At 55.8% G+C, this 19,144-nt stretch overlaps 1 protein-coding gene across 1 annotated transcript; it reads right to left on the minus strand.

Annotated features, from left to right (window-relative positions):
• Positions 1–390: 390 nt before the first annotated feature.
• On the minus strand, positions 391–4,053 carry FGF19 (fibroblast growth factor 19). The gene is made up of 3 exons (XM_045775657.1): positions 3,813–4,053; positions 3,342–3,445; positions 391–705 (listed from the first exon to the last, which is right to left on the minus strand). Exons 1-3 carry the CDS (start codon positions 4,051–4,053, stop codon positions 391–393), a joined length of 660 nt encoding a protein of 219 aa, XP_045631613.1.
• Positions 4,054–19,144: the final 15,091 nt, after the last annotated feature.

Raw genomic sequence — 19,144 nt, forward strand, 5'->3', positions numbered from 1 at the left:
GCTTTTCTTCTGGCTGCCTCTGCTGGAAATGACGGGAGAGAACTGCAGGCCATTTCAGCTTGGCATAAAAACGTTCCCAAAGGTAGTGAGTTCCCGGTCAGTGAAGGTATTCAAGCAAGATCAGGGCAGCACAGCAAACTGTCCAGCAATGGCAAAGGTGCGGGGTGGAGGGCTCACGATTTCATCATCATACAAGTCTATCTGCTAGGAACTGGCACAGCCAATGTACAACTCTGTATATGTACAAGTTCTAGATGTTTCTTCCTAAAGCTAACTGGAGCACCAGCCCAGGATTGTACTTGTAGAAGCACGGCCAGAAACCCCTTTGCAAGCACCACAGGTCTGGGGTCCTGGCCTCTAAGGGCAGTGGGATAGAGGCCACAACCCCGCTTATTTCTGGAAGCTGGGACTCTTCACTAGTCCCATTTTGGCGGCGATCCCAAAAGGGTCCATGCTGTCTGTTTCTAGGGGTGCAGAAAACCCGTCCGACTCCGCGTGGTCCTGGAGTTCCCTGGGCTCTGCTGGGCTCCCGGGCAGCATGGGCAAGAAGTGGGACAGGGGCAGAAAGCCTCTGTCCTTGTACAGCTGCCTCTGTTTGGCGCTGCTCAGAGAGACAGGGAGACGGTGCTTCTTGGACCGGTACACATTGTAGCCGTCGGGGCGGATCTCCTCCTCGAAAGCACAGTCCCCCGCGGAGTACTGAGGCTAGGGAGAGAAAGGGCGGCCGTGAGCACCAGTGGGAGACCCCTGGGGCCACACCACCAGAAGGAGAAGAGAGGCCGGGCACAGGCGAGCATTTGAGCCACATACTCGGGCCCTCATGACTGGCCCTATGTATCTGTGTGTAGTTACATAAAGAGCGTGCTTAGACGTGTCAATCCATACGTCTATGGAGTACGTGCTACATTGTATTAACATACGCACGGAGCTTATCCTACTGCGTCAGTATGATAAATTAGAACATTAAATGTTAAACATGTGACATATATACTTTAGCATTAACTCATACACACGTGTTTCATATACCTTTATACACACGTGCATACTTAGGCATATTGCATGTATGTTTTACGTATGTACTCAGTATCTGTACATACAGATATCTGTATCTTTTACATCTCACTTTGTAAATTTAGTCTTGTTCTGAGCAACAGATGCATGGAATCAGAGGTGCAACACGCGTGTCTGCCTCCCTGACCCCCCACCCTTACGGTGAACACAGGACTATGGACGTGAGCAAGTACCCAGCGGCCACTGACACTTGGGGACACACCGCCCAACTAGGTGTGCTCTCCTAATCCAATCGGAGGCCCAGATTAAAGCATCTATTCCTCATTTAGACCTGAGGAACAGTGGGCCATTGGAGGCCTTTTTGTCTGGTGCCCTTGAAGGAAACCTTAGCCCCCCAGGGCTCCTGCCTTCTGAGGGCTCCTGCCTTCTGTGGCGGAGAGGCTTCCAGGCAGCCTGCCAACATTATCAAGATAAAGGCGGCCCCCTCCCCCCAGGCCCACGACAGAGCCAGCACCAGCGGGGTGGCGGGAAATGCAAGCCGAAGGGCAGAAAACAGCCCCTGGGGTCCCAGAACACTGGTAGCCAGAGAGGTACTAGTGGGCCAAGCCCTGTGCCAAACTGGGGAAGGTCATTACCTGTGGGGACACTGAGGGCAGGGAGCCAGGGAGGGCTGGGCGGTAAACAACCCCGGGAGGCACCCAGTCCCGTTTGTGCCCCAGCCTACAAAGGTCGCTGAACTGCAGGTGGGTGAGCACTGTGCTGATAAGGCACAGATAAGACTCGAGTCTAACGAAGCAACAACATGCCCATCTCCCTGCACCGGGACAAAGCCACCGGACAGCGGGTGAAATACAAACTGATCAATAAACAAGGGAAGGAAAAGCAAATGGTGGCACTGTTTTACTCTCCCGGTTCTTCAGGAGAAACCAGCACCCCGTTCTCTTCTCCAAACAGAAAAGGGAATGATTACAAGTTGCTTGGAGAAGTGGAGTTTATTAAAAAAAAAAAAAAAATCCTCCGTCTTGGCTAAGCCATACCCAGGGGATCAAGAGCCAGAACAGGATTTTAGGGGAAGGGACACCCCTCACCCCAAAATTTGGATTAGAATGGTGGGCTAGACATGTCTGCGCCAGCCGGTCCTCCAGCCCTTAGACTCCCCCCCACCGCCCGTCCTGCCCCAAGTAAACGTCACAACAAAAGTTGCAACTGCGGGTTTGTTGTGGCTTTGGGTGTCAGCTTTCAGCAAGCCGACCACCTCCTTTCTTTCCCTCCGTTCTGGTCCTTTCACGCAGGACTCCGCCATAAAACCTGAAACAGGCCCTCTGGATAAATGGATAAACTGGCCTCAGAGGCACAAAACAACTGGGATACTAAAAAGATTCGCGCTGCGGGGGAGGCCCGGCATCTGCATCTTTTCTGGAGGGGGAGGGCATCCCGGGAGGCGCGGTCTCCCCGCCCCGCCCCCCTCGCCCCGCTCCTCCCGCCGCGCCCCCGGCCCAGCGGGGCTGCATTGAGGCCCTGCGCGGGGCCGGGACCTCACACAGCCTCCTCTGTGCGCCCGGGTGCGCGGGAGGGGCGCGGGCTCCCTTTGAACTCCCAGTCTTTGTTCCCGAGACCGAGACCCGGCATCCGCACACTTCCTGCCCGGAGACCTCGATGGTTACCTGGGCCTTCCCAGCCCGTTCCCCCCCGCCCCCGGCACCCTCCCCCAAAAGCATCTGCAGTACAGGTGAGCGAGAACACGAGAACACACACGCCACTGGAATATTCTAACGCGTCAGCAAAAACCACACTGCTTTCTAGTAGATTAAAAATTAAGAAAAATCTCCCCCATCCCAAATGTAATTTTTTCTGACTTATTTGAAGATTGGCTTTTTAAAAAAGATCCAAGTTGTGAACATACTTTCTCGTGCCTTCCTTTTATTTTATACCGCAGGGAGGGAAACGGAGGCGAGGACCACACACGCGCAGGCCGAGACTGAAAAGGCCCGAGGTGGGTTTCACTGTTTAGTGTCTAAGAAAACCGAGTACAGCGTTTCCTCTGTCCCACTGGGCCGGCCTTCCACGCAATTGCAAACGCAAAGGCATCTCACCCATTCTCTGGCCACTAGTCCGGGCCATAAACTTCCGTAGAAAAAAATTCGCACTTCAGCTTAATCCGGCCCCTCGCCTTCTTCCCTTCCGAGCTCCATGCCGGACCCGCGGCAGAAAGCGAGGAGAGCCTGGATTCGATCCAGCTCGCCCGGCTCCCCTGCGGGGCCCCGCCTGGAAGCAGGCGGAGGTCCCGCGCCCCAGCGCGTATCCCCCGGTGGAGACACCTAGACACCTACCAGCCCTTGCATCCTGCCGTCGGCGCCCATGCAGAGGTACCGGACGCTGTGCACGCCCTTGATGGCCACGGTCCGCAGAGCGACTGCCCTGATCTCCACCAAACCTGGGCGCGAGAGAAGCAGAAAGCTGCAGCGGGGACCCGCGGGGCCCACAACACGTGGATGCGGTGGGTGCACAGGCCCAGGCCCTCCCCCACTCCCCCATCTCCTCGTGCTGTCTAGGACCCTGGGGAGGGAATGGGACGCCCAGGTGCCAAGATCTGGGGTTCCTGGGAGCGGGGGGTCCGCGGGAACCGAAGGGGGCAAGTGGAGAATAACGCCTGGGTGCGGTGGGTCCACGTGCCGGCGCCCACCTCCCTCAGCTCCCCGCGCTGTCAGGTGCCCCGGGCAGGGAGCATAACGCAGAGGTGCCAAAATGTGGGGTCCCCGAAGGAGATAAAGGGAAGGACACAGGGGCGAGTGGGCACTCACTGTGCGCGCTCTGGCCACGCGCGCAGTCAACCCCGCCGTCGGCACGGATGCGCAGGAAGCAGCTGGAGAGGCCGTGGGGGCCGGCGGTGTACAGGTGCCGTAGGCGGATGGGCTCACCCCAGCCGTAGTGCACGTGCGGTCCCGCGTCCGAGAAGGCTAGGGGGCGCCCGGCTGCGGCCAGGCAGAGGCCGGCTAGGACCAGGGCGCGGGCTACCGCGCACCGGCTCGGCGCGCTCCGCATGGCAACTCCCTCGGGCTCCGCACGCAGTTCTGGCGGCGAGGGTGCGGGAGGCTGGGAAGCTGCAGGACTGTGCGTGCAGAGGCCGGGTGCGTCCCTCGAGCCAGCGGTGCGCTCTGGGTACCTGCGCACTCAGCACTCCTGCTCCGACGGCACTACGGCTCGCGGCCACCGGCCTTATATAGTGCGTCTTACTCTCCCGGCGGGTGGGTGCCCGCGACACCCGAGCATTTCTTATCAGGATTGCATCAGCCCTCCGCCCCCCGCACACACCCACTCACACCCCGCCTCCTGCCCCAGCCCCTCCCCGGACCCCGCCCGGGTGACCCCGCCCAGGCCTCCCGGATCTCGGGGAGGAGGAGGCCCCGTTTCACCGGAGGGTTCGGGGGAGCTCCTCCCCGCAGCGTAGGGGCCGGGGGCCAGCTCTCTCTTGGCTGGGAGAGTTTGATTTTATAAAGCAATAAAGGAGACAACCGGTCCCCGCCCCCACGCCACCGGCTCCCCCAGGGAATGCGCTCGCGGCGGGGCGCTAGCAGGAGCGGGGAGCAGGAATCCCGTGACCAGAGATTGGGGCACTGACCTTTGCATCCCTCACCCCCTGTCCGGAGGAGCTTCGCCTTGGCTTTAGGGCTCTCTCCCCTTAAAAGCCCACATCCACTCCCTCCCACGACGGTCCTAACCGTCATATCTCCAGATGCAAAGCCGTCCATTAGAATTTCCCCCTGCCGCTCGGACTAGCTCACGTTTTCCTGGTCTTATGTTCTCGCGATCCCGGCCCCCCTCCCGCCCCTTTTACCCCGGTAAATTGCCCCCCGACGGGGGGCCGGGCTCGAGTTCTGGGAGGAACAATGGGGGAGTGGCGCTCGGCGAGCGCTAGATGGCGCTTCCTCCCCGGTTTCGGCCTCTGCGCCGGCTTGAGCGGCCGTGCCCAGAGCTGGAGGCTGGATGGACGGTTGTCCTGAAGGCGCCTTTCGCAGGCGCAAGATGGGCTCCCTTCTGCAGACGGGAAACTCAGGCTTCCCGGCTCGAGCCAGACGCAGCGCGGGGAGGCCCCACTGTGTTTGAGTGCCTTTTGTCGTTGGTCCGGTGCTTGGGTCCCTGAGCTCTTCTCCCGGGCCAGGGCGCGATGTCTTGGGGGACTGGGTGAGGAGAGGCCAGGGAGGCGCAGAGCAGCAGAGAGGGGCGCTGCTGGCCTGGGGGTGGGCGCCAGGCCGGGAAATTGGGGCCACTTGGTGAAGGGGCTCCTGCAATCCAGACTTCCTCTAATGATGCTCGGAAAAGGGAAAAGGCATCCGGAGAATTCCCTGGAGGGAAGGAGAGGGTCCTCCTGGGCCAGTTTTGGAGGAAAACCACACTGTCTCAGCGAAAAGGCGATGGGCGGGCAAGCAGTCGAGACACAGGGAGAGAAATCAGTGCCAGGCCTAATGAATTTCAATGAGTAAAGGCCATGTTCATACCCCAGTCAGTGACTGGCGTTAATGACCGAGCGTGCAGAAAATGTCACCAGGAAAGGTTTTACAAAAAGACATCATCTCAAAGGCTTTATAGACCAGGACCCCCACGCTGCGTGTCTTGGTTCAGAAAGCCACGGCTTCTGTTAAATCTAATTACTTCCCCCCTGTGGCTTTAAATCGACAGCGGCCCCTATTAAACTTAATTACCCTCCCCTGCAGCTTTCGTTTTAAAGATCCTGGATAAATGTGGGGCACTGAGGAGGATGGCAGAGCTGCCTTGGGGGGTGCCGCAGAATGGGTCTGGGGGCGGGGATCACGGGCTTCTGGCCCCACCCCTGCTCTTTTGCTGCCCCTCCCTTGGCCAGAGTGGGAGGAGAACCGCCACTGTGATCCCAGAGCTGGGGAAGGTGGTAAGGGCAGCAGCTTCCTATGCCCAGGCTCTGTTCTAAGCACATTTTGGGTGTTCTCGGCTTAAACCCCTATAAGAACCTCCATGGTATTCTGTCCCCGCCTCCTTGAACAGATAGGAAATGAGGGTCCCAGAGCAGTGGGACCCAGCCTGTGAGTGGTGGGTGTGGAATAGGAACACAGGCCATTAAGCTTGTGAATCCAGGCCTTGCCTCATCTCTGAGAGGTGGGGTGGCCTCCAGGCAGGATTCTCTGCACCACAGACCCACACCTGGCCACTCCCTGGTCAGGTCATGGACCTGCTGGGCCTGTTGCCTCCTCATGCCTGCTTTGAGCCTTGTCCAGGGGTCACATGGGAGAGTGGACATAAGGTACCAGATAGAGTTCATACGAGCGATGGCCATCCACTAAGGGTCGACTGGGTACTAAGCATTTCCTGGTCACGGGGTGCTCTGAAAGTCCGGGTGATTGACCCATGCTGCATATCAGGAAACTGAGGCTTGCAGAGCTGTCCAGACCGGGTTTGCCCCCAGCTCGGCTGAGCTAGGGGCCTGGGCAGGTCTGCTGGTACCCGTGGTCTGTGTGTTGGAGAAAGACTAGAGCGGCAGAGGGACGCGGTGCTGGCCGGCAGGGGGCGCTGCGGCTAACGCTCCAGGTGAGGAGGAAGCCGGTGCCGACTCCCATCCCTGCAGCCACCGATGTGCTGGATGGGATGATCTGGATTCTTCTGGTGGTGATGAACCAGGTGACGTACCCCAATGAGATTTCATTCACTGGGTGGAGGGGCAATCGGAGCAAGAGTCCAAGTCACCCCGATGCCCCGCTCAGCCCACCCAGGGCCCCAGGGGTCTCAGGCCCTGACCAGAAATACTTCGCTTGGCAGCTTTGTTCTGGATTTGATGTCAGGGGGAATCCTTGGGACTGCCCTTTTCCCAGGGTCACCCTCTCTCAACCCCAGCTTGTCTGAGTTGGTCCTGATGGTGGCAAATGAGATCCACACAAAGGGATTTTCATTGTTTCTAAACCCACGTCCCAGCAGCTCAGAAAATCCTGCTCCGGGTCACTTCCCAGTCTTTGCATTATGAAAATAGTTGTTTTTCTTTTCACTTTATGGCTAGAAATTTACGTGACAATGTCAAACATGCCTTCTTAAGTACCTAAGCACCTCCTCACGCCCATCCCAAATCCCCTGCCCCCGCCCCACAGTTGAGAAGTTCTTTGTAATTACAGAAACTTCTGGGTGGTGGTAAAAATCTTCATCATTAAGTAAGAACTGCCCAAGCCAGAAAGGGCTCTGAATGCTTGGGTTGGGGGAAGCCACGGTTCCTCGCCAAGCCAAGAATGGAACTCAGGGACGCCTGAGTTGGTCCGTACTTTTGCTAGAATCAGCTAGAACGTGCATCATTTTCCCCAAAGCATTCTGTGTCATCAAAATCCATTTTTCCCCTAGTAGGATCATTCTTCTAAAAAAGCGGCACCCCACTAGCCCAGAAATTGGCAGAGGCCATATCAGAGCGGAAAAGGGAAGAGCCTCCTTATTTGTAAGACAGCAAAAGGAATGCTTTTAACCTCCCAATGAGTTAATGTGAGAATTAGCAAAGAATCTCTATCAATGGAGAGATAAATACTTATATAGAGACCGCCTGGCAAAGCTGGGTGCATAATAGAAGGGGTAGCTATTGTTATTCATTTAAAGACTACCCTGGCCATATTTGCCAGGTTTAGTACTTATTTTAAAATGTAGTAGCAACCCTAAAGAAAAGACAGATCTCGTCTATAGGGACAAAAAGCTCATCAGTACTTGCCTGAGGCAGGAGATGGGGGTGGGGATTGACCAGAAACCGGCAAGAGGAAGCTTTCTGGGATGGTGGGAATGTCCTTTTTCTTGATTGAAGTGATGAGTAACAGGCAGTGACATTTGCCAAAACTCATTGAATGGGGCCCTTAAAATTAGGGTGCATTTTATTTTGAGTTGTGCCTCAATGAAGTGGAGTTTGAACACTGCAAAAGCTGCTCTTGTTTGTGGATGAAAATTTGGTCAATACAGAAAACCACAAAGGGGCCAAGTCTAAAACCTGGAATATTAGGACGGCATTATGAGCTGCTGTTTCTGTTTGGATGAATTTCTTCCTTAGACTTTTAAAAAATATATATGTATCTTAAAAAACAAACAAACAGCCAGCGTTTGTATCTTCTTTTCCCCCACTTACTGTGAATATCTCCCAGGACATTAAGCCCCTTTTACAGCCCCCTTGGACGCTGGCGGATCTGAGTGAGCTGCGGTGAGTGTGTGGTCTGTTCCCTGCTTCTGGACATTTAGCTTGTTTCTAGTCTCCTCTCCCACAAAACATAGGGTCCGTGGAGACACAGCTCACACCTATCCACTTTCAGAAGGGGAATTACCAGGCCCCATGGTCGTTCTTCCCATGCAGGTCCCAGTCCACAACACTGGATTGAGGTGGGATGTGGCAGCTTTCTCCTGGAATTTGGAAAACTACCCTTCTCTATCCACACTAAGGGAGGCACAACTTCTCTGGACGTCCTTAGGTGGGTGTGAGACTATGTTTAAGTCCCAGCCACCAGCAGCCAAGCAGGTGGCACAGAAGCTGGGATTGGAAGCTTCTTTTGCTACCGATTCAGACTCCCACCCCACCCCAGGACCCAACACCCACCCACTGGCGAGCTCCCCTGGCGGACAGGGCTTGGGCATGGCTGTGCCTCACTTTATCGTCTGTGATACTGGGGCTGGCAGTTTTTCCTGGGACAGAGGAATTCCAATCCACGTGCTGTAAAGTTGATTTCTGTACATGAATTCTAGTCATCAAGGTGGCTGTGTGTTCCAGTGGAAAATATTTAGACCTGTCAGGGTATCAGCAGCCAAGAATGCAGGAACACGGTAAATGTCACTGAGTTAAAGAAAAACAAATAACTTAATGAGAAAATACGAACCGTGCTCACGGTGATGTCTCTCAAAGCCATAACATTAAAATATTGATATTGGATGGGGCACCTGGGTGGCTCGGTTGGTGAAGCATCTGCCTTCAGCTCTGGTCATGATCTCAGGGTCCTGGGATCGAGCCCCGCATCAGGCTCCTGGCTCAGCAGGGAGCCTGCTTCTCCCTCTGCCTCTGCTGCTCCCCCTGCTTGTGCTCTCTCTCTCTCTAATAAATAAATAAAATCTGGAAAAAAAAAACAACTTTAAAATACTGATATTGGGAAGCCCCAGAGTCACTGAGTGGGAACCCTGGTGATGCAGTGGCCCCCCTGACCAGCGAGACCCTTGGAGAGCTGCGGGGGCTCGGTCGGCTCCCTCCTGCCACAGCTGGCAGGTATTTCTTGGTATGGTTATTGCTCTGCCATCTGTCTCCTCCCCGGACATGTTTCCGTGGAGGTGGCAAATGCGTCTGCTTGGTTTGCAGCCGTGTCCCCAGTGCCTTGAGCAGAACCTGACACGTAGCCCGTCAAGAAATAGTGCACGAATCATTGAAAGGAAACCGGGAGGTGTCGGTGTGGCTGTGAATGCCCCGGATTCTTCCGTTTGTCTATCCTTTCCTTGCTCATTCTGTCCATCCTTCCTTCCACCCTTCCCTGGCCGGACATTTATTGTTCACTGATCTGAGCACTTTCTGAGCACTTCTGATGGGTCAGATCTCATGCATCGGACCTTTTCTTGCCCTGTGATACAGCAGAGGCAGGACTCCCCACCCAACCGGAGGGCTGTGCTCGGGGCACCCAGTGATGCAAGCAGGGAGGGTGAAGGTCGACCTGTTGAAGGATCACTGGGGCCAGCAGGAGTAGCACAAACAAGAAGCCTGTCCGGAAGTCCCCAGCAGTATACCCCTCCCCGAGGACTGCCCCCTGCATCGTAAGCATATTTCAAGAGCACTTCCGGAGGCAGCCATACCCACTCCCATTTTCACCATGACGCTGGGAATGCTGGAATTCCTCTTGGAGAGGAGTCCGTGGGAGAGAGAAACCCACCGGGGCTGGAGGAGGAAGGGAAGCAACTTTCTGGACCAGAGCCAGTCCCTGCTTCGCTCACCTCTAAGACCTCACCTCTGGAGGAAGGTCTGTTCAGCAAAGCCATTTCTCACAGAGGTCCCGCGGCAGCGCCTGGTGCCAGCTGTTGACCCATTTAAGGCAGATGGGACACCAAGGCACAAAGCCAGGCTGGTAGTAAGGAGCTGATGGGGAAGGTAAGGAGCCGTGAGCAGGCTCTGAGAAGGAAGCTGGGTGAGATCCCCCAGGGACAGCTCTCCTCCCACTTCGCCCCGCTGCCCCCCAGGCCTGGGGGGAGACCGCCACGCAGGACAGGTAGTCCCAGAGACGAAGCTTTCTTGGGCATCGAACTAGTGATTCCAGGTCATTTTACTCATTCTAGGGTTGGACAGAACCTTGAAGATGATTTCTTAGAAGCCCTGCGTCAGTGAATGAACACAGTAAGACCCCGAGAGGGGGAAAGATTTGCCCAAAGACATTCAGCCTGTGGGCTGCAGAGAAAGGACCAGAACACACTCTTACAGCAACATCTCCTTCCCTCCCAGCACCACGGCGTCCAGTGCAACATTTGATTTGTTATAAAGTCTTTTAAAAAAGAAAAACTCCACATGCTGATGATTCCTTATTAAAAACACCTGCTTGGGCAGACTGGCTATTTCAGGGGGCAGGCGAAGGGGGTGCCTGGGAACTGACCAACTGGCTGATGGGCAAGGAGTGTCCTTTTAGGAAGGCATTGAATGCCACGCTGAATTTTACACTTTAAAGTGGCTGACACTAAAAAATAAATAAATAAAAATTAAAATAAAGTAAAATAAAATGGCTGACACTGGGGGTGCCTAGCTGGCTCAGTTGGTGGAGTGCAACTCTTGGGGTAGCGAGTTCGAACCCCACGTTGGGTGTAGAGATTACTTAAAAATAAAAAAAAGTGGGGGGGGGGGCACCTGAGTGGCTCAGTCAGTTAAGTGTCCGATTCTTGACTTCAGCTCAGGTCGTGATCTCAAGGTCATGAGATCCAGCCCATGCTGGGCTCCACACTCAGCAGGGAGTCGGCTTGAGATTCTCTCTCTCCCTCTCCCTCCGCCACTCCCTGCCCCCATGCAGGCTCCCTCTCTAAAATAAATAAATCTTTCTTTAAAAATGTAAGTAAATAATTAATTAATTAAATTAAACTAAAAAAATCTTTAAATAAATAAATCAAATGGTTAACACTATGTTTGGTGAATTTCACCTCAATTTTTAAGACAGCAGCAAGGAAGTAGCCTGCTCCAAAGGACATCGCTGAGCCCCTCGGGGACATCGAATATAGACTTTCCTTGGTCCTGTAACAGGTGCGTGGTTGAGTTTCCTGGGCTGGATGCTCACGTCGTGGTTACGTAGCAGGTCCTTGCGATGCGGAGCCCCACGCCCCAGTATTGACAACTCACATAGTCACATGCACAACTAATTTTCAAATGGTTCAGAAGAATACCTGTGTGTGTACGAGACAGGGAGCACGCCACAGTGGCACTGGGGCGATGATGCAGGTGAAGGGGAAATAGGCACTCTTTACAGTATTCCGGAAACTTCTCAGCAGGGGAGGAATTTTTCAAAGTAAAATTACTGGAGGGGGACAGTCTAACGCACCTGCCCGATAGCCATTCGTAGCTTATGGCTAGTGGCAGGCATTGCGGTTGGCAGCCCACACACCAGGCTCCCAGCCACGGTCCTGGGGAAGTTCCTAGAGAGGGCCACGAATGCCTCCAGTCACTGTGGTCAATCCCATTTTCCGGAGCAGGAAACCGAGGCTCGGGCGGCTACGCGGCCCACCCACAGCGGCTGCACCAAGTGGTATGGAGAAGTCTGGCTATTTTGGGTCTTTGGGGGCGTGTCTTCTAGATAAATGGGAGTCATGTTGCATCCCTGATGTCACAGGCAGAGGACATATTTTCCGACACAGCCATTCCCTGGAGAATGACCCCAAAGTCTTGTCATTCCCTCGGGAACGCTCCCCACCCCCCATCCCACTCTGTGCAAGTAGATAGTGACTCAGTCTTCAAGTAGATAGTGACTCAGTCTTCTGTCTGTTGGTAGCTTCCTTTGGGTTATAAGTAATGTCTTTTTTTTTTTTAATGGGAAATGATTTTTACAAACTCAGTAGTTGGGTCTTATTCCGCACTGGGAATTCAGCACCGAGTGTGAAGGGGTTGCTCTTGTAAGGGGAGCCCGAGGAGCAAACCTACGTCCAGGTCACAGGGAACGGCCCTTTTAGGAACAGAGATCTTGGGAAGTCTAGCTCCAGCCCGGTGTGCTAGAACATTCTGCACTGTTTTATCGTCACCACCGAGGGTGGTCCCCACGTGGCTGAATGTGCCAGACCTTGTGTGTGTGCGTGTGTGTGCGTGCTCCCACGAGCGTGCATGGGTGTGTGCACGCAAGCAAACCCTCATAAGCGTGTGTGTGCGTGAGTTTGAGCACGTGCTCGAACGTGCGTGTGCATGAGTGTGTGCATGCCTGTGAGTGTGCGTGTGTGCACGTGTGTGTGGCCTGTGGGTCTCACAGCAGCCGTTCTGAGGGTTCTGTCTCCATTGTACAGATGAGTAAATGAAAGCACAGGAAGGACCCTTGTCCCTCGGCAGCACTTCCTGTGACTGACACAGAAGGATGTGTGCAGTCCAATCACTATTTCCCCTGTCCCGTGTCTGTAAGCTCCGTGGTGGGGGGTGCGGAGGTCTTGGTCACTGCGGTCGCCACTCAGGCCCAGGACAGGCCTGGCAGACAACTGCACGATTAATATGGGTTAAGGAAGGAGGACAGAAGGAAGGGAGGAAGGGCAGAAGGACAGGAGAGCGTTGGCTTCGGGCTTTGAGGCTTCCAGCCCCGCCTTTCTAGCAGGTCAGCAGAGACCAGAGGTATTTCTGTTTTGAGGCATTTAGACAGATGCTCGGGGCTCAGTTCCGGCTAGGGTTTCTGGCCGCACATACCACAGACTGAGGGGGTTGGAGATTCCTTCCCAAGGCTCCTGCTATGGGCATTGGGACAAGCACTTGACCCGGCTTCCCCATCTAGGAAATGGGACGACACTCCGCGGAGGGCTACGTGAGAAGGGAGAGGCTCGGGGAGTGCCCCAGGCTCCCGAGGCCTGAGGTGGCCAGGCCAGCAGGGCCTGGACTCAGCACCCAGCACCTCGGGGGGTGAGTCCCTCAGCCCCAACCCAGACCTCTCACGCTCACGCTGTGACAAGAAGGGACCTCTTCCCAAAGCTCTGTCCAGGGCTGGTCTGGATTGCGACGCTGCCAGCCAGCTCACCTTGCCTCTAGGTCCCCCTCCCCCTCCCCCACCCCGCACCCCGCACCCCGGTTGCTGTAGCCCTCACCCTCCATTCCGGGATGACCCATCATCTCTCAGGGGACACTCCTCCCCCTGGCCCTTGTCCCTGGCCTGATCCCTGTTTCCCCCACCGTCATAGGAGACAGCATTGGTACAGGGGCCTGACCTAGGCTGCAGGCCGCATCTCCCCAGCCCCATTCTACAGACACGGAGACTGAGGCCTGGGGAGAGTCAGCCAGCGGGTCCTCACCGGTAGAGGCTGGCAGGGGGGAGAGCGGGGGCTCCCAACCCATGCCCCTCCTCCTGCTCTACGCCCTTCCTCTTCTGCTCTTCAACCCTCCTGTGTCCCCTTTTGTCCATGCACCTGTTCTCATTCTTGCCCTTTCCCACAAATCTCCGCTCATAGGCCCCATTCAAGTCCCAACGTCACCCCCATGTTAATTCGGATCCATGAACGCCTGATATCTCGTGTCAAGGTTTCTGGGCCTGGCCTACAGACAGTTCTCAACACATTCTCCAGGATGCTCAAGACCCCGGGAGGCCAGGAGTCAGCCCTGTGGATGGACTGGCTCCTCTGAGCCTGAGCCCAGCCTCGGAGGCGGTCAGTCGTTGTGATCCCCACGCACAGACCTCTCCTCACTGCACGCAGCTCACCGCCAGACCCACTCTGTGCTCGGTGGTCCTTGGACAGGATTTCCAGCAGCTGACCCTGGCGGCAGCCACTTGGGGTTCCAGAAAGGTGGCGGCACATTGAGCTGCCAGCAGAGCCATGGGCTTACTCTCCAAGGTCAACGGCTAAGGCAGAAGTGAACTTGATTTCTGTCCTACCCTGGGTGGTTTTGGCTTGGCTAGCCAGGCCAGCCTGCTTCCCTGAGGGTGTCGGTAGTGGGGGGTGGGGGTGCGCTTCAGAGACGCTGGCCAGGCAATGATGGGGACACGTCATCAGTGTAGAAAACCTGGCCTCTCATGGGTAGACCTTCCTCTCCCATCATCAGGGTCTGATTCCCATGATTTTGTTTGTTTTAAGCGTTCCTTCTAGAAGCTCCCTCACAAGACAGTTGCAGTCGCGGTATCCGTCTTTCTTGCACTCGGGACCAATAGGCTGGAATGTGTTTATGTGACGTCCCTGGTGAAACACGGCCAGCTCCGTCCAGCTCCTCCTCCCCTTACTGATACAGAGTGTGCAGCCGGGCTTGGAAGGGGGCACAGCTAAGGCCCCAGAGACCACCTCTCCCCCAGACATCACTCCCCCACCAGGTCACACGGGACTTTTCCGAGGGATAGGGACATGGCATTCCGTGCTTTTTGACTCAAAGTGGCCCCAGCCCACTGACGGTCAGCATCTTTGAGAACAGCAGTGGCCATTTCCTGGGCACCTACAATGTGCCAGGCTTTATGTGACCTGGAGTCGTCCCAGAGCGCATGGCTCTTCCTGCCCAAGGCCACACAGCCGGCAAGCATCAGGCTGGCATTTGAAGTCAGGACCCTTGGACCCTGCGTTAGTGTCCTGGGGCCGCGATAACAATCACTCACTGGGCAGCTCCAACAACAGAACTGGAGGCCGGACGTCCCGGACTAGGATGTATCTGGTTCCTTCCAGGTACTCCGAGGGATGGTCCTCCTGGCTCCTCCAGCCGCTGGGGGCTCCCCACACCCCTGGGCTCACAGCCGTGCCCCTGCAACCTCTGCTTGGCCTCGACATGGTCCCTCTGCTTCCAGTCTCTGTCTCAGGTCTCCCTCCCCTGGCTCTTACAAGGACACTTGTCACTGGATTTAGTCCCCCCCCCCCCCCCGCCGATAATCCAGGGTGATCTCATCTTGAGAGCCTTCACTTAATTACACGTGCAAAGACCCTATTTCCAAATATGGTCACATCCACAGGGTCCAGGTGGACACACATCTTGGGGACACCTTGCCATCTCCATCAGTCAATGCTCAACAGAGGTAGCTTCTTCTTTGCCCGGAGATGGGATAGTGAGGGGCTGGTACCAGAGAGCCCTCCCGCAGAGACAGGGGAGTGCACTCATGGGTAGTAGGGGTGGGTGAGTAATGGGAGTCCTCTGGGCAGAAGCAGCCTGGCGAGAGCTAGCGGGCCCAATGCCCCTGAGGCTGGCCTCAGATGGTCATCCCGGCAGAGGGCCAAGAATGCTTCCCGACTGTTGGTTCTCTAAGGCACTGCCTCCAGGCACCCTGGGGCCAAATGGGGCTCTTTGGCCTGGTTTCCCACCAGCTTGGCAGGATTGCAAAGTGCCCTCCCGGTCCCCTCCAACCTCGGCCCTGGCACACCACTGGTACCTTCCCAGCCGGAAAAACCCCATGTTAGGAAGCTGGGCCTTGGCTTCCCACTGCGGACAAGGCCTAGGGAGAGAACCCAGGAGTCTGGAACAGGTTGAAAAAGGCAAATGATCAATGACAAGGAACGAATGGGTCAAGGGAGGGGGTCCAGCCAAGCACTTGCACCCACACCTCAAATTGTCGCCATATAAGGCTGAGTGAAAAAAAAACAAGGCACCAAACTAAATATACAGTAAAATGCGATGGTGTAAAAACAAAAAAAGAAAGAAAAAGAAAAACACGCAAAACCACGCACAGAGGTACATTTTTAAAAAGTGAGAGCATTCACCTATTTTATTTCTTATTTTTATAGTTCTCTGCTTTGCCCTACATTTTCTCCACTGGAAATGGACCCCTCTTATAGTCACAGCACAGAAGTTATTCAATCAGTCAACGATATTGTGTAGACATCCTCCAGGGGCCAACGAAGGTTGCTGAAGGCATGGTTGGGTGACTCCACTCTGTCCTGAAATGCCACGTCGACAGTGAGTGACCACATACGGGCACGTCCGTGCCGCCCCAGTGGTCAAAGGTGCGCAGACGGCGCTTACAGGTCGCCATGTGTCACCTTGCTCCCAAACAAATCCCCGGAGTCCTGCACAACAGCCTTCCATTCAGCCTTCTCCAGCTAGAACCGAGTTCCCCGAGAGGGTCAGGGGAGCTGGCCTCTGGGGTGAGTCAGTGCTTGGTCACCCGGCTGCCCGAGGCTGTGACCCCCTCGCCGAGCTGGACTGGCTGGGCCACGTTGTGCGAGCCAAGAAGGCTTTTAACTTTTTCAAATGCTTTCGCAGCTCACAGTGGTGCCTTCTCCAAAGGGCTCCATGAAATTCTCGGAGACCCGTCAAACCCAGCGAGACTCTGAGCCCTTTGATTTACAGGACACATGTTTGCCAGCTGACACTTGGAGGCAGGGAGGGAGGCAGGGTGGATTTAAATAAGAATAGGGGTGTCAGCTCCCAAAAGGTGGCATATCTCTGCTCTAATTCCTTGACGCCCAGTATGGTTCAGAGGTCGGGGTTGTTAATGGGCAGGGAACAAATTGGGGGCTGCGGGGGCTGTCACCTTTGGTCCTTCCAAGAGGAGGGAGGGAGAGCCACTTGCGGTTCGGGGGCAGGCCTACTCGGTGTGCTCCTGGGTCTGACGTTGACCTGCTTTGTGCTGCTCCCTGGGCCCTGAGCCTTGGTTTCCTCTCCTGTAAAACAGGGCTGCTCCACTAGGCCCGCCCTGAACATCACTGTTTCTCCAGCGCGTAATACCACACTCTGCACGTCCTAGCATCATGTCGGGGCAGAGTGAGGAATGAAGCTGGAGAAAGAGAAACTTTGCCAAGGTCCAGGTAGCCCGAGGTTCCCGAGGAGGAGCTGTGGGTAGACTGCCTTTACTGAGCGTGCCCCCCTCCAGCTCTTGCACCTGTGATGGAGAAAGGCAAGCAGGTGGGGGCGGGAGAAGCAAGGGGTGACGGGCATGTCTCAGGTGCACTGGAGATGATGCCCTGCTGGCCTGTCTCTAACTGGGGTGGAAAGGGGTGAGATGATTGCCCTGTTTTCCAGAACCCCTCTGTGCTTGGGTTCTCAGCAGCCAAAGGAAGACCACGGGACCAAACCACAGACCGTCAATGCCGAAGGGAGGGGGGGTGGCTTCCAGCTCAGTGCTAGCATGAGCCCGGCGTGGCAGGGAAGAAGAGGAGGGAGCTGGGGGTTGGGGTGTGGGTCACAGGTGGCAGTGGGAAGGGGTGCTTGCAGGGGGCTCTGCCAGTCTTCTTCTTTTGTCTTTTATTCCTACTTCCCAAATTTTCTCCAAAGACCTTGCACTAGCTTTACAATGGTTAAAAAAAAAAAATCCTAGGAAGAAGGAAGGGAACGATCACATAAGCATGTAAACCTGTATACGTGGGCAACCTTGTCACACCCCTGCTTATCCTAGTGATAGGATACCTCAATGTTCAGACTGTCCCTGGGGCGAGCTTGGCACCCAGGCCGCGGGCGGCTGTGCCAGGGAGCAGCGTCAGGGCTGTGTTTGCTGAAGTTCTCAGCACTCAGTAAAGCCAGGCTTCGGAGCGACACCTGCGTGGGAGCCCACCCTGATTCCCCACCAAACGAGAGAGGAAGGTATAAAATAGCCCCTCACTTCCCAGCGGTCCTCTTGCTGACAGATCGGGGCGTCTGCCGTCTCCTTTCCGAAACGTTCTCTGCCTACATAAGCACTTACAGGAAAGCCTCCCCGTGTTACATCTGTGTGGGCACATGGTGGCCCTGCTCTGGCTTTTCAAAGAGCCACACACAGACACCGTGCAAAATGCTGGCTTGAAACAGCTTGGCGTCATCGGGTAAAGCGGAAGCTCTCGGAGAGCTGCACCCTCCAGTTCCACCGCCGGCCGTGGTTTCCCTCCCGACTCCTGCATCCCGAGCAGCCACGTGCCTCTAGCCGCCGCCCAAACAGTGCAGACGTCTCCCTATGGGGACAAGGATACACGAACCGAACCGTAGCGCGGCCACACCTGGAATACTACACAGCAAGGCGATGTGGGCAGGCCACAGGCTCGAGTGGCCGCATGAACACGTCTCCCAAAGACACGGGAAACTGACTTTCTATTAGAGGCTTGTCCACAATAAAGCAACGAAAGTTTTGCAAAGGCAGAGAAGTCAGAGACAGGGGTTTGGGCTGGGCTGGGCCGGGGGGCTGGAGGGAGGGCTCTGGGCACCAAGCCGTTCTGCCTCTTGCCTGGCGGTAGGTCCTGTGGGTCTTCACTCTGGAGCTCTGGGAGAAGCCAGACCGTGTCTTTCATACGTGTGCTGTGTCTTTTCCGTATGTGCGCTGTTTCCTGCAACAGAAAGAGGCAGAGACTTCAGCGAGGGGCTCCAGACACAGCCACGCTTAGCCCTGGAAGGTGACATTGGGGGTCATTCCCACTCCTGGCCAATAAACTTATGACCACTCATCGAGGGCTTGACATCTGTCAACAAATTTAATCCTCACGACAATTTTGAAGACTAGCTTATATTGCCCCTTTTCTCACCTAGCGAGCCTGGAGCACAGAGAGGTTGACGGCGTTTCCTGGAGGGGTGGGATGCACGCGCCTCTCCTTCTGGAGAGCCGAGCGCTTGAGGGGTTTTACTCCAAGAGCGACCGTAGGTGACTTCTGTCAACACCCCCAGAAAGCAGTGCAGACGGGCTCGGGGCTCCAGGTGGCAGGACCTGGCCTTCCCTGCCTGCCCCCAACCTGGGTGCCAAATGGCAGGGCCACCGGGGGCTTCAGGCTTTCCGGGGGGGCGGCTCCCCTTCTCGGTGCTACAAGCAGGTTGTAAAGCACTTTGGGAGCCCGTTTACACTAGGGCAGCGAATTGCACCCTCGAGGTGGTTCGTGACCCCATTAATTGCCCTGAGGTGGGAGGCAGCTGGGAGGCCCGGGAACAATGCTGGCCAGTTCAGGGGGGGCTGTTACCCCCCAGTGGCGCAGCATTCCACAGGGCTATGGCCTTCCTGGGAGGACCTGCCCAGGGGAGGGGGGGGGCAAGGGCTGCAGGACGCTGAGGGGTGCATGGACCAGGAGCCTCGTGTGGGATGGGGCCCCTTCCTGGGCGCTTGAGCTGACG

The sequence above is a fragment of the Ursus americanus genome, chromosome 24 (genome assembly GCF_024610735.1).
Source record: "Ursus americanus isolate L20-20 chromosome 24, mUrsAme1.1.p, whole genome shotgun sequence".
In the NCBI taxonomy this organism is placed as follows: domain Eukaryota; kingdom Metazoa; phylum Chordata; class Mammalia; order Carnivora; family Ursidae; genus Ursus; species Ursus americanus.

Bases quoted from the DNA above. Each gene is read 5' to 3' on its own strand.
- FGF19 (XM_045775657.1), bottom strand. From the start codon at position 4,053: ATGCGGAGCGCGCCGAGCCGGTGCGCGGTAGCCCGCGCCCTGGTCCTA. The intron at 3,446-3,812 runs GTGAGTGCCCAC...TCTCGCGCCCAG, and splicing joins GCGTGGCCAGAGCGCGCACA to GTTTGGTGGAGATCAGGGCA. The intron at 706-3,341 runs GTAGGTGTCTAG...TTCTCTCCCTAG, and splicing joins ACGGCAGGATGCAAGGGCTG to CCTCAGTACTCCGCGGGGGA.